The sequence below is a fragment of the Siniperca chuatsi genome, linkage group LG7, assembly GCF_020085105.1.
Source record: "Siniperca chuatsi isolate FFG_IHB_CAS linkage group LG7, ASM2008510v1, whole genome shotgun sequence".
Classification (NCBI taxonomy): Eukaryota; Metazoa; Chordata; class Actinopteri; order Centrarchiformes; family Sinipercidae; genus Siniperca; species Siniperca chuatsi.
Window position 1 is genome coordinate 11,809,980 of NC_058048.1, and position 15,518 is coordinate 11,825,497.

General features: G+C 38.6%; 1 protein-coding gene across 2 annotated transcripts in view; it reads left to right on the forward strand.

The window, feature by feature from the left end:
• zbbx (zinc finger, B-box domain containing) overlaps positions 1 to 15,518 on the forward strand; it is a 65,561-nt gene that overhangs the window by 37,218 nt on the left and 12,825 nt on the right. For both annotated transcript variants that reach the window (XM_044203757.1, XM_044203758.1), the window contains 3 exons: positions 8,861 to 9,069; positions 12,140 to 12,961; positions 14,709 to 14,908. In XM_044203757.1, coding sequence (XP_044059692.1) covers positions 8,861 to 9,069; positions 12,140 to 12,961; positions 14,709 to 14,908 — 1,231 coding nt within the window. The remainder of the gene's footprint in view (positions 1 to 8,860; positions 9,070 to 12,139; positions 12,962 to 14,708; positions 14,909 to 15,518) is intronic.

Below are 15,518 nucleotides of genomic sequence, written 5' to 3' on the forward strand. Positions count from 1 at the left end.
AATAGATTTTGCTATCTGCTTGATACAGTCTTTCATACACGCTCTATCAATGGAACTCCAACAACAAGTATGCAAATTTACACATTTACCAACTGCATAAAGAGTAACTATACTGCCAGCCAGCATTGTAGCTCAGGTGGATTAGGCAATATTACTTTGCTAGCAACACAGAAGTAATACTGATTTCTGCTTGACATCAATACGTATTGTTATGATTTCTGTACGGGTCAGGCCTGGTGTGACAGAAATTGTCTATTTGGTGCAGTTTTCTGCAACATTTTAGACCAATTGCTTTACATATTTACCTCTATGTGTAAAATCATTCCTGACCCTACAGTCTCTTCTCCAATGTCCAGTTCTTCCACATCTATGACACTTATCTCTTCTCCTGTCCCTGGGTGTGTGTGTTTTCTGTTGAGCACCTCTCCGAGGGGTTCTAACTGTCGTCCGAAACACACTGCTGGTCTCCAAGACTTCAAGTCTATGCTTTGGCCTCTGAAAATGTTTTTGTCTGTAAAGCGAAATCGTTGATTTCAAGGAAAGTGGCTATACTGGGCAATAAGCAATTCATTAGGGTTTGTACTGGTAGTGGTTCACATTGCTCCATTTTTATGCCTGCATTTCCACACTTCCTGGAATCTTTTGATAAAGTGTGCTCATAAATAATCATAAAGTGATTCTTCTGATCTTTGGAAACACTCAGTGACAACACTAAAATCAGCTGTCTGTCTGTTATCAGTAGCACAACGTCTTATTTTCATCATCACTGCTGCTCTGGTTTGCAATTCAGCCTGCATCATGGGACATGCAATTACATGTTTAGCGCTTTTTTCTATGACATCCCTTAACTGATCAGACACCCACACACAGCGTTTGTTATGTTCATCCACACCACAACGGCGATAACCTGAGTTGTATTGCGATATGAGATCAGGGACATTCTGACTTTGTAGTCCTGAGTGCCTGATAGCAGCGGATGATTTTGCTTTACGTCTTTATTCTTATCACCCTGTGGTGAATTTTTACTATTAATCTTTTCTTTTGGTCAATTAACTACAGATTAATTTTAGCCTCTGTTGTGCTGTGACTATTACCCATATTTACAGCATGCACATTAAAACATCAAACACACACATTCAATAAATACTACTGCAGCTTATAAGTTTGGATGAGGCTGTGAACCACCTCAGAATTTTACATCACAAAGGCTTGATGTTCTGGCCAGGGTAGTAAATCTTATCAGCTCTATTTTGGAATGTTTAATCAACAGGGCTTTTTCGTTTGGGCACTTAACGTGTTTATTTCTTAATTTCTGAACACAAACCTTCATCATGTTTTTGACTTTTACCTGTGTCCATTCTGGATAAGGTACTGGAATATTTTACTCCTAGATAAAATATTACCAATGTAAAATTGTACTCAGAAGAAGAATGGACAGGGAAGGTCAATTAAATGTACTTTGAGTAAACGTTACTGTGTTACAATTTTTAAAAGGGAAGCGCCTATTGATGATTATAGTGTTGTATGATAATATTAAAGAATACGTTTCGTCTTTGAAATAAAGTCCATCAACATTTTAACATATACCCCAATGAATCAACCTTGAGTCTCAGTAATAACAATAAACTTCTTTTCTATAGACGAACATTTGCAGCCAGTGCATACAACTGATTATTATCAATACAAACACCTTTCTCAATAAACCTTTTTACAATTAAACAGAAAAACAGTACAAAACTAACTCAGCTAATTACACAAAAAATAACCAACAATAAGTAAAACAAACACATATGAAGGAAAAAGAACACACCACTAGGCTGTGGTTGTTTAATTTACAAAATACTCTTCTATTTGTTTTGCAATAATACAGTATCAGCAGGAGTAGAATACCTGATTGAATTAGTGGATTTTTTAACTTTCTGTCTCTCCCGAAGTATTCCCTTTATCTCTATTTGTTTCAGGAGCATTTGGACTTTTAAAATCTCAAGGCTTTTGAGTCTTGAAACTGTTGGACTCCAATCTATAGAAGCCTTCTTTTACTTACAAATCAGAGGTGAAGGATGAAAACATAAAACAAATGCAATTGAGGCACTCTCCTATGTTCCTGAAAATGGTTAGATTAAAGGCAGCAACACATTGACAATCACAACATAACACGGCTCATATATTCAATGTAACTCGAGGCTCCGTGAGTTGTAAATTCTGAATTTGGGATCTTGTATTATGGCTGTACTATGGGTTCCTCACCTGTTCATCTTAGTACACCTTCATATTTCCCCCACTTTCTCTGTTAGATTGGGTTCTGTGCTTCTGCACGAGAAGTGTGTAAGGATATTCCCCATGAACTCAAATTGGTGCCTAAATAGTCAGCTAAATAATTACAAGCTATCCACAAAACTGGTATGTTCAATTTGGCCTTACATGAATATATATTTATTACAAACAAATCTTTTGACAGAGAAGCACTGTGGCAGTGTACACCGGGCACAGCCTACACAGAACTTAACTTCATCCAAAAGGTAGAGTACTTACAGGTTACATCATCTAAAGATAAGACACAGAAAGAGACACCCCAAGTTATCAGTACGAAAACAACAGAGACTTCTGGGACACTCCTATCATAAGTTAGGAACATCTAGTGCCCCATAACCCAAAACAACATATTCACAGGGCTCGAGGAGGGCCTGAAGCCACCTTTACAACAAACTATTATTAGACCAACTTACCATGAATTCTATTGCACCCCTCATAAATTCTATTACACCCATAACCTTTATGTCACCCCAAGTTTTTCTCCCACAGTTGGAGATAAAAAATGTGCTTATTAGAAAGTTTGTAGGTTAACTGCTCAAATGATAGTCCTCCCTGTATAGCATTTCTCTAAATGAGTTATTCCTTTTTCATGCCAGGGTTTGAATATCTTGCTATCAAAAACCTCTGGAAGGAGCGTGTTTTGCCATAGGTGACAAGTCTGTTTGTTGACTAAAGAATTTACGAATTTCACACCAGTTTTTCACTAAATGTATTGTAAGGGGATTCTTTGTTTTAACTGTGATATTTTTGGAATTCCATTTGTGTATATTATTGCATGCAATGGTTTTACCCAGTTCAAATAATTCTATTTGGATCCAGGAGGGGGCTGAATCATGTTCAAACAAAGATGAAACAAATCAAATTTGTGATGTCCTGTACTACATTTTGAAGTTGGGGATACAAAGGTCTCCAAGGTTGTAATCCCATGTCAATTTGTCGCGTTCTACTCTTGGAGTCTTGTGGTTCCAAATAAATTTCCTTACCATCTTATCCAGTGTTTTAAAAAGGACCCCGGTAGAGGTATAGGCAAAGACTGAAATAAATACAATAACCATGGTGAGACATTCATTTTGATACAACAGATTCTTCCCAGTAATGATAAGGGTAGGTCTATCCACCTGATCAGGTTTGAATTAAGATAAAATAATTCAATTTATAGAGATTATTTATGTCATTGTCCAGTGTTACTCCTAAATACTTGAACCCGTGGCGACCACCTGAAGGGAGCAGTCTGTTCAAATCTATTGTATTTGAGATTGTTCAAAGGGAGTATTTTGCTCTTGTCCATATTAATCTTATATCCTGAAAATGAGCTATACCGATCCAACAATGTGAGTCTGCTGAGAGAGCCAGCTGGGTCGGTAAGGAACAAATAGATATCATCTGCAAATAAACATATCTTATGTGTTACCTGACCCACTTGAAGGACCCTGATTTTAGGGTCTGTTCTAATAGCCTCCACTAAAGGCTCTATGGCTAGAACGAAGAGAAGAGGACTCAGAGAGTAACCTTGCCTGCTGCCTCAAAAGAGAGGAAACATGGGCGGTGTAATATCATTGCAACTGATCTTGGCTTTCGGCTTAAAGTATAGTGTCTTAACCCAATCAATGAAGTGCTGAAATAAAATCTGGAGAGGACTTGAAAAAGATATGGCCATTCCAGCCTATTAAAGGCCAACCAATGACACCGCAATGCTATGATTGCCACTTGTGTTTGTCATATGTATTACGTTAAATAATCTATGCAGGTTGTTAGTAGAGGATCAATTTAGTACAAAACCAGTTTGGTCTGTATTTATTAGGGTAGGTAGATATTGCCCCAGTCTAATGGCCCATGCTTTGGAAATAAATGTATAATCCGAATTAAGGAGGGGGATTAGCCAATATGATGAGCATTTAAGAGGCCCTTTGTTTTTTGTGTGGTAATGATTGACTGTGGCTGTAAAGTGTCCATTTTACAGTAAGTTAGACGTATGAAATATACTCTATCAACCAGCAGACTTTGGTCAATGTGGCCTCAGTTTTGCCATGAACATCCCAGGTGTTAGAACATTGTTGTCTTTTACACATGAAGTTCAGTTGTGAAAGGTGATTTGAGCACATGTATTGAATATTGGCCAAAATATAATGAAACTAGGTAAGCCTTGTTTTTAGCCTAGCCGATTGCCGGAAATGCCTTTTGCTATATGGTCATAATGCATATCGTAAAATGGCGAATACTGCTGAAAAGATGAAAGTCTAAGCTTTACGATAGGCTCAGTCAATAAAATAGGTTTTTCAAAAATTGTGAATCACCACAACCATGAGAGGTCTTTGAGCAAACAGTCATAAAGTGCACAAAAAATGTTAAGCTGATGGGTTCAGTAGTATGCAAGATTAGCTGCAGACACTCACATACACACACACACACACACACACACACATATGACCAAACGCATGACCCCCTCCAGGCTTATACCTGGCGGAGATAAAAATTTCAATGTTAGTGGTAAATCAGTATTGAGCACTTAAGGCTTGTATTGTAGCCTTAATGAAGGACAAACCTATTAATCCCTATACCAGTGAAAAACTCCCTTGAGTGTACGTGTTTTTTAAATGAAACAATTGTGACCACATACAGTGGTGTGAAAAAGTGTTTGCCCCCTTCCTGATTTCTAATGTTTTTGCATGTTTGTCACACTTAAATGTTTCAGATCATTAAATTATATATTAGTCAAAGATAACACAAGTAAACACAAAATGCAGTTTTTAAATGAAGGTTATTATTAAGGGAAAACAAAATCCAAACCTACATGGCCTTGTGTGAAATAGAGATTGCCCCACCTGTTAAAACATAACTTTACTGGTTTATCACACCTGTGTTCAATTTCCCTAGCCACACCCAGGCCTGATTACTGCCACACCTGTTCTCAATCAAGAAATCACTTAAATAGGACCTGCCTGACAAAGTGAAGTAGACCAAAAGATCGTCAAAAGATAGACAGCATGTCGAGATCCAGAGAAATTCTGGAACAAATGAGAAAGAAAGTAATTGAGATCTATCAGTCTGGAAAAGGTTATAAAGCCATTTCTAAAGCTGCAGAGAATGATTCTGGCAAGCTCTGAGCATTAGAGACCAGATTATCTAAAGATATAGTTACTCTAGATGACATTGCCCTGGCCTCCAGCACCACCGTAAAGAACCTCGCAGTTATCTTTGATCGGGATTTGTCCTTTAACTCCCACATGAAACAAACAAGAACTGCCTTTTTTCACCTACGTAACATTGCAAAAATCAGACACATCCTGTCTCAAAATGATGCAGAAAAACTATTCTATGCATTTGTTATTTCTAGGCTGGATTAATGCAATTCCTTATCATCAGTCTGCCCGACTAAGTCTATTAAGACTCTCCAGTTGATCCAGAATGCTGCAACATGTGTACTGACAAGAACTAGGAAACGCGATCATATTTCTTCAATATTAGCTTCTCTTTACTGGCTCCCCGTAAAATCCAGAATAGAATTTAAAATCCTTCTCCTTAACTACAAAGCTCTTAATGGTCAGGCACCATTGTATCTTAAAGATTACCCGACCTGTGCTCCCAGAATGCAGGGTTACTTGAGTCTCCAAAAGTAGAATGGGAGCCAGAGCCTTCAGTTATCAAGCTCCTCTCCAGTGGAATCAGGATTGCCCGGAGACTTCACATGATCTCTCTGCTCCTCTGCCTCCCGATCTGCATGCATTCTTATCCCATTAATGTATGTTACTAACTCGACTCGGGGGGGAGGGGTCTGCCACTTAGTGGCTGGGTAATATCTTAGACGCAACAGTTAACTGGCGTTGTACATTAATAAAACATTAATAATTTGTTTAACCAACTAGTATTTCTGGTGCTGACTAAACAATGGTTGCAATCGACTAGTCAACTAATCACGCACATCCCTAGTGAATGGTATATTTCTCTACAGCTAGACTTTTTGTGTTCTCGTTCCAATGATGATATTTCCTTCTCCAGTTGGGAAAATTCTGCTGTGTATTTCTTTTTGAGGCCAGTTGTGTATGAAGATGATTTGGCCCCAGAAACGGGCACCCCCTGAAGTTTGGCAATTAGTTCCTCAAAATTTTTTGATTTGATCACTTATAAATTGACAGAACTCAGTCTGTTTCAGGAGAGTTTGGTTTAAGCACCATCTATATACCCCCTGACTCTATCTGGGATACGTATTGAGAGAGAGTGGTCAGAGATAAGTCAGCCTCCAAAGCCCTATATGTTAATTATGCAAACAAAAGGAAATAATCAGTTTGTATATGAGTGTTATGGGTCATGAGTAAAAGGAATAGTCCCTGTCTTGAGGATGGGGTTGTCTCCAAATACCACATGAATTCAGGTCTTTCATAAATTATATAGTGTGTTTGGCTGCTTTAGTGCAAGCTGTTACAGAGGTTGAAGACCTGTTCAGAACAGGATCTAAACAAATGTTAAAGTAACCCCCTATTAATAACATTCCTTGGCTTTCTGCCACCTTAAGAAAAACGTCTTGAATAAATGCATGGTCATCATAGTTGGGTGCATACATTTTAAGCAAGGTCCATGATTCAGAATATATATTGCCTTGTATTATGATCATGAATACCTATCACTGTACCTCTTGCTTTAGAGTTGAAGGACGAGGCACACATCTGCCCAACCCATTCCCTCTTTAGCTTTTTGTGCTCTTCCACCGTTTGATGTTTCTTTTGTATGAAAGCAATATCAGCTTTCAGTTTTTTCAGATATTGAAGCACTCGTTTGCGTTTAACAGGACTGCTAAGCCCATTTACGTTGAAGGACATAAATTTTACTACATTAGCCATGTACAGTCTGCATCAAAACTCTTAAGTATACCTTTGAATGTGGAATGACAATATAAAAGTGGTCTCTCAGAAAATAAAACAATAGAACAATTACTAACAAACAAACAGCCTCTCCCCATAGTGCTATGGAACCTACATAGCAAGTCCCTGACATCAGTGGAGATACATTCTCAGTGTTGCTAAACATAAATTGTCTCATTGAAACGGTCCCAGGTGCAAGAGCTCAATAAAAACTAAAAATGGCTTCAATATCCAACTCTGTGACAAATAGGATATGTAACATCCTTCATTATTCATTAATGTAACGAAAATAGTGTGCATTGGAATAGAACTGAATTAAAAGTTCCTAAATCCCGCTCTTAATTAAAAGGTTACGAGAGCACTGCCAGTACATTGTTTAAATTAAAATAAGTGGTGTTCTTACCTCACAAGTATTTACCAATGCTTGACAAAATGAAGAAAATGAAAGGCAGTCAGTAAGTTAGTCAACTGACGGATTCAAGGCCACATCGGCCGGGTTAGCTGTATGGATTCTTTTAGCCAAAATTGCCTCCAGGTAGCCTGTCTCTGTCCCGTCGACCGGCTTTAGTGTATCGAGGATTGAAGCCACTTCTGTGTTTTGAAAAATCTTCTTTTCCTGTAATGGAAGATTCTCGTGGTAGCTGGGTGAAACAGTGCAAAGATGATGTTCTTGGAGACCAGTCCTTTCTTCACCTGGTCAAACTCCTTTCTGCATTTGGTCACTCCAGCACTTGTGTCCGGGAAAAACTTCAGTGTTGCTCCATTGTGTAGTATTGCTTCCTTTTCCTTTGACATGTTGACAGCACCATCACCCTGTCCTGGTACCTCAAAAATCAAACGAGTAGGGGTCGCGGGTTGGACTCAGGAGGAGGGCCAGGGTGAATGAATGGTGGGCACGCCCTGATTTGGTTTTCAGCCTCGCTTATTCGCAAACCCAGAAAAGTGATAGAGGTTTTAAATTCCAGTTTAGTTCACAGTTAGGATGAAAATAATTCCTTTTTGGATGAAATTAGTAAAAACATATGTGGGAGCTCTGAGCCTGGGTTCTGCCTAGTTTCGCTGCATTACGTGACCTGAGGAGGCACTTTAATGCATTTCTCACTCAGTACATGTGACATAATTATATGTCTGTGTTACACAGTATGAATTGGTGTGTGTTATAGATACATAAAAAAACAAACTTTCTTAATTGATACTTTCTAATGGGAGGGGATTTCCTATGATGCACCATAAGATCCAACATCCAACATGATTTTACAGTAGATGTCTATTGGGAGGGAAATTTGTAGCTGAAATAAATAAATAGATGAGTCATGAGTTGACAAACTAAAATTTGTGTCATGGTTGAGGAGTCATTTCTGGTAAACAATTCGATTATTTTTCTTTCGAGATAAAGGAAATTAAGATTTATATGATATATCTTGGTATGAACATTTTGACACAAAAGAAAGAGCAGTGTTGTTGGTGTCAATAGTCGAGGTTTGGAGGGTAAACATCACAACATTACTAGCATGGATTAACATTCAGTCAGTATTCAATAAGTAATTCTGTTATTAAAGGAAAATCTGTTGAATATTTCACAAGGTTGATAGTACTTTTAAGTATAACAATGTCAAGTGCCAGGAAATTTACGTGTAGCCATTAACAGGTAGCAATAGACTATCTCACAAAGTCTTCTATTCCCCACACAGGGTTCCCTCTGTTCAGCAGGTCCCCAGTAAGGGAAGAACACTGGTGCCCCTAACAGCCTTAACCAGTGGTGGGTCCTCAAGAGTCAGCCGCTCTTCTTCGAGTCCAACACAACCATCCAGGCAGTCTAGAGCACCAGCACAACCGAAAGCAGCTCAAAAGCTCCATCTATCTAAGCCTCAGACTTCACAAGCAGAGCACTCAATGAGATGTAAGCTGTTTGTTTGAGTAAAAGGGAAATGCTTTCTCTACAGTTTTCTCTATAAAAAGCAGATGTAATGTCAGATTGGTGCAGTCTTGAGCCCATTTTTGGATCAGGTTTAAGGAATACCACTAAACGGTGTAAAGGTGCACTGTTTAAACATAAAGCTGATTTGTTACATGCAAAAATGCAAACATATCCTGAAATGAATCCTATTCTTGCACAAATACATGTTTGAGGCTCACTCGGTTAAATAATGGTTTTAAGTCAGTGAATTTGAAAACATAGGGATTCCCAGTGTATTGAACGGTTATTTAATAGTTTTATCATACTGAAATTATAGAAATGATGGAAATTATGTAGGGTTGAAAGTGGGAAACACACCATGACCTACATGGTGTGTAGGTCATGGGTGTAGGTCACAATTGAGAATGACTTCCGGATGGGAGCCGAAATGTCTTGATTCTGAAAACAGTGTCCAGATGACTACGACTGAAACCTTTTCTACGACACCATGACCTAACGTTTTACAAAGGTATTTTTATTGGGAATTTTAACTCCTGTTTTGCTTTTTAGGAGTTCAGATCAAAATAAGAATTATTGTATTATGTATTCCTCAATCTAATATTTGGGAATGTAAAAAAATAGATGGCTGAAAGAGGTATGTGGCTGGCTGCAATGTCAATAGAAAATTCAGAGCCTAAAAAATAACTGTGGTGAAGCTGAAAACTCAAATAAATTAATTGACTGTGGCTGTAAAGTGTCCATTTTACAGTAAGTTAGACGTATGAAATATACTCTATCAACCAGCAGACTTTGGTCAATGTGGCCTCAGTTTTGCCATGAACATCCCAGGCGTTAGAACATTGTTGTCTTTTACACATGAAGTTCAGTTGTGAAAGGTGATTTGAGCACATGTATTGAATATTGGCCAAAATATAATGAAACTAGGTAAGCCTTGTTTTTAGCCTAGCCGATTGCCAGAAATGCCTTTTGCTATATGGTCATAATGCATATCGTAAAATGGCGAATACTGCTGAAAAGATGAAAGTCTAAGCTTTACGATAGGCTCAGTCAATAAAATAGGTTTTTCAAAAATTGTGAATCACCACAACCATGAGAGGTCTTTGAGCAAACAGTCATAAAGTGCACAAAAAATGTTAAGCTGATGGGTTCAGTAGTATGCAAGATTAGCTGCAGACACTCACACACACACACACACACACACACACACACACACACACACATATGACCAAACGCATGACCCCCTCCAGGCTTATACCTGGCGGAGATAAAAATTTCAATGTTAGTGGTAAATCAGTATTGAGCACTTAAGGCTTGTATTGTAGCCTTAATGAAGGACAAACCTATTAATCCCTATACCAGTGAAAAACTCCCTTGAGTGTACGTGTTTTTTAAATGAAACAATTGTGACCACATACAGTGGTGTGAAAAAGTGTTTGCCCCCTTCCTGATTTCTAATGTTTTTGCATGTTTGTCACACTTAAATGTTTCAGATCATTAAATTATATATTAGTCAAAGATAACACAAGTAAACACAAAATGCAGTTTTTAAATGAAGGTTATTATTAAGGGAAAACAAAATCCAAACCTACATGGCCTTGTGTGAAATAGAGATTGCCCCACCTGTTAAAACATAACTTAACTGGTTTATCACACCTGAGTTCAATTTCCCTAGCCACACCCAGGCCTGATTACTGCCACACCTGTTCTCAATCAAGAAATCACTTAAATAGGACCTGCCTGACAAAGTGAAGTAGACCAAAAGATCGTCAAAAGATAGACAGCATGTCGAGATCCAGAGAAATTCTGGAACAAATGAGAAAGAAAGTAATTGAGATCTATCAGTCTGGAAAAGGTTATAAAGCCATTTCTAAAGCTTTGGGACTCCAGCGAATCACAGTGAGAGCCATTATCCACAAATGGCGAAAACATGGAACAGTGGTGAACCTTCCTAGGAGTGGCCGGCCGACCGAAATTACCCCAAGAGTGCAGCGATGACTCATCTAAGAGGTCTCAAAAGACCCCACAACAACATCCAAAGAACTGCAGGCCTCACTTGCCTCAGTTAAGGTCAGTGTTCATGACTCCCTCATAAGAAAGAGACTGGGCAAAAATGGCCTGCATGGCAGAGTTCCAAGACAAAAACCACTGCTGAGCAAAAAGAACACTAAGGCTCGTCTCATTTTTGCCAGAAAACATCTTGATGATCCCTAAGACTTTTGGGAAAATACTCTGTGGACTGACGAGACAAAAGTTGAACTTTTGTGTCTTTTGTGTGTCCCATTACATCTGGCGTAAAAGTAACACCGCATTTCAAAAAAAGAACATCATACCAACAGTAAAATATGGTGGTGGTAGTGTGATGGTCTGGGGCTGTTTTGCTGCTTCAGGACCTGGAAGACTTGCTATGATAAATGGAACCATGAATTCTGCTGTCTACCAAAAACTCCTGAAGGAGAATGTCCGGCCATCTGTTCGTGACCTCAAGCTGAAGCGAACTTGGGTTCTGCAGCAGGACAATGATCCAAAACACCCCAGCAAGTCCACCTCTGAATGGCTGAAGAAGAACAAAATGAAGACTTTGGAGTGGCCTAGTCAAAGTCCTGACCTGAATCCTATTGAGATGCTGTGGCATGACCTTAAAAAGTCAGTTCATGGTTAAAAACCCTCCAATGTGGCTGAAATACAACAATTCTGCAAAGATGAGTGGGCCAAAATTCCTCCACAGCGCTGTAAAAGACTCATTGCAAGTTATCATAAATGCTTGATTCCAGTTGTTGCTGCTAAGGGTGGCCCAACCAGTTATTAGGTTTAGGGGGCAATCACTATTTCACACAGGGCCATGTAGGTTTGGATTTTGTTTTTCCTTAATAATAACAACCTATTTAAAAACTGCATTTTTTGTTTACTTGTGTTATCTTTGACCAATATTTAAATTTGTTTGCTGACATGCAAAAAAATAAGAAATCAGGAAGGGGGAAAACCCTTTTTCACACCACTGTACCTGCAAAAGCAACTAATATTCTTATTGTTATTTGTGTTATCTTCTGCACAGCTTTGTCCTCTAAAATCAAGCCATCAGCATGCCCCACTGCTGAGACTCCAAGGTCTTCAAAGACATCAATCAAGACACCAACCTCAACGTCACAAAAGCCTGATTGCTCCCCAACTGTACATAAATCAATACCTGACCATGGATCATCACAACTTTTGTCCTGTCCCTCATTACCACATTCCCAAACTGAGATCTCTAAATCCTCACACGCCTCTCCTTTGGCTAGCACTAGACCCCCAATCCCAGAAGAGCATCTCTCCCCTTCTCCATCCATATCCTTCTCTCTTAGGTCTACATTCACAGTCTCACCATCAAGCTCCACTGAGTCAGCCTTATTGCCCAAAGTTTACCAATCAACCCCATTACAAAAAGCCTCAACATCATCTCTGTTACAAGAACAACGCCAATCTTCCTCATCACTGAAGCTTTCCCAGTCAGCCCCAAGCAATCTGGAGTCCCCAAGGCAATCTCAACATTCCCTCTGTGACCCAGAGTCTCTCCTATCAGATAATGAACTCCAGCTGCCTCTGTCACCTGTGTCTTCCAGTCCAAACCCACCACTGAAAAATCTGGAGCCAAGTTCACCTGTAAAAACCCTGTCCAGTTCATCTCTATTTAACGAGTCCCCTTCAGATGCATATTCTATACATAGGTCAACTCCAACACATGAGGATGCTCCACTTTTTATGTCCACTACCCCCATCTCTGGTGACCATGAATCAACTCGTTTACATCAAGATACGCAGTGTATCCCATCACATTTCTTAAATGTCATCCATAATCCTCCTTTAGCTGTGAAAATGGAAGAGGAGCTATCAATAGGTACGTGAATTGTAATAATGAACTCTCTTTGTCTGTATGTGTGCTATGTGTGATATTTCAAGATTCTAATCTCAAGTCTTTAGATCCAGTCGCTGCCAGGCGTTCTCATAAAGAATTTTTCTTTGATATTTGCGACTGACGTCACTTGTGTGTTGCCCGAGGGAGACATACCGGTAAATAAACAGCTTTACCTAACCTGAAGTTAACTTTGTTTTACTTTTAAGTTCACTCACCTCCAACTCTTTCAATCTTGTGTACAATAAGTCAACATGTGTGGTTTGACCAGTCTTTGTAGGTTTCAGCTGGTCTTCAGGTGTATCCTAAGCTTAACCTATCTTGCATGCAGTCTGGTTTTTGTTCTGTTATGGTTGTATTACCAAACTTCTTAACTGTATGATACACCACTACTCTGTGATGGTGGATGGTTTGGACTTCAACTACAAGTGTGTATCTAATTGGGGGCAGTGAGTACAACTGGAACATTGGGTGCCACGCCTACTCCCTGTCACCCAGAGTATAGACAAAGCTCCTTGCCATTTACATAAATAACAACACATGCAATCAGAAATCAGTCCTCCTACATTCATATGTATGCCAATGATACAGTTCTTTGCTCATTTGGTCCCTCTTGAGATTCAGTTCTCCATGAAAGATTCCTCATTATTCAAAAAGCATTTGCCAATTTACACCTCATATAATTAACAACTCTAACTAAGATCATGTGATTTGGAAAGAACATTTTTACTTCTACTCAGCCTTTGATAAAAAATTCTCATGGCATAGATCTTGAAATTATCTTATTATAATTAATAAGTGGGGTTTTGGTATAATTCCACCTCTATTTGTGGTAACATCTCATACATTGATTTGATACATTTTGCATTTCAACACAGTATTATTTGGTGAGATTTCCGGAGACCAAACAATAATTTCTGGGGACCAAGAAAAGAAAGAAACATATTCACATTTATGGATGGGGAAGCACAGGTCTTTGCAGTAAAGTGATTCCTTTTAGGAAACACTTTGTCGTGCTATATTTTCCTGAACACAATTCTCAATGGCCAGGCAGTTTATATGAATAAAATGCTTGTGGATATCAGCAGTAATGGCTTCCTTTTATTCCACTGGGCTGTCAAAGCCAATTTAGATCAGACCATAAAAAGTGTTCTTTATTTTTTTTATATCGATTAGGGTTTTAAGTAAATACCTGACATAATGCTACAACAGACAAGAAGGCAATTACACTGTAAAGAATGGCCCTGAATTCCCTTAGTATAAAATACACACACACACACACACACACACATTAGGATTCACTGATGCAGATACACCCTTCTTTCTCATACATACAGGTGTACACACACATACACTCAAACATGTATTCATACAATAGTAGTTTCTTACTTACATCCTTTGCATCCTTCTCACCCTTCACTTCCTACAGCTCTTTGACCAGTCTGACACTGAATGCCTGCTTTATCAGCTTATTAGAGCTTGATGCGTGTGTGGCAATGACAAGGACACTTACATCATGTTTAAAATTTTTCTTTGGATGTTAGAGATGAAAGCATGATAAATCAAGGACAGTCAATGTCTTCTTACTATTCACCTTGAAAGTCACAGCCATATAGATATAATGGTATTTTTTTTAGATTATAGTCCAATATGTTGAAAAAAAATGTTGTATATTATAATTCAAAGTAAAACTTTTACCCTCTAAAAATATGTGTCTGTATTTTTCACGAAGACAGTGGAGATGAAATGTCCAGTGATAGCCTGGATCTGGTTCCACATGAGGAAGAGTCTTCAGACCAAGAAGCACAGGTGCACGGATGTTTAACGAGTCCTACCAAATCTCATCAAGAAGATTCCTTTGTTCCTGTAGATGCAGAAAGAGAAAAAGATGTGCAGACTGATGAGCAAGAACAGCTGTCAGAACCGACCATGGTAACATGTTTCCATATTCCCACATGTTTTTTGCTTCTTGGAGGAAGAACTTTGGGCTAGAGAGCTGTAATAGCACTATTTTCTGGGAAACAAAATGAATATTATGCATTCACAGGGCTCAACTCTAAGTAATCATTATAAGTGGCTGCCAAGCTGACAATCAGACATCAATACAATAGAGATTTTACGGTAACACTTATTTGAAGGTGGGTTCATAAGACACCTGTCATGAACATGAAGGAGTCTTTATGAAGGTTTATGACTGTTGTCATTAAGTGTCATTTGGTCAATTATGTCACTTTTAATGCAGTTGACATTGAGATTAATCAAGACAAAAATGTCTTTGTCATGACAACTTGACATTAACCAAGAAACCATAACATGTCATAACCATGCCATAGCAGGCCTAATTATCAAACTTAAAGAAACTATTTATATGTGCTTGGTTTTGATAATGACTGTCATGAGACCATTATAATTGTGTCATGAATAATTCCCTTGACCTCAAGTAAAGTGGAACCATTTGACTCCTTCATGTTCATGACAGGTGTCATGTCATGGTTATGACGGTGTCATGTCAGTCTTATGATAAAGTGTTATCGATTTTACT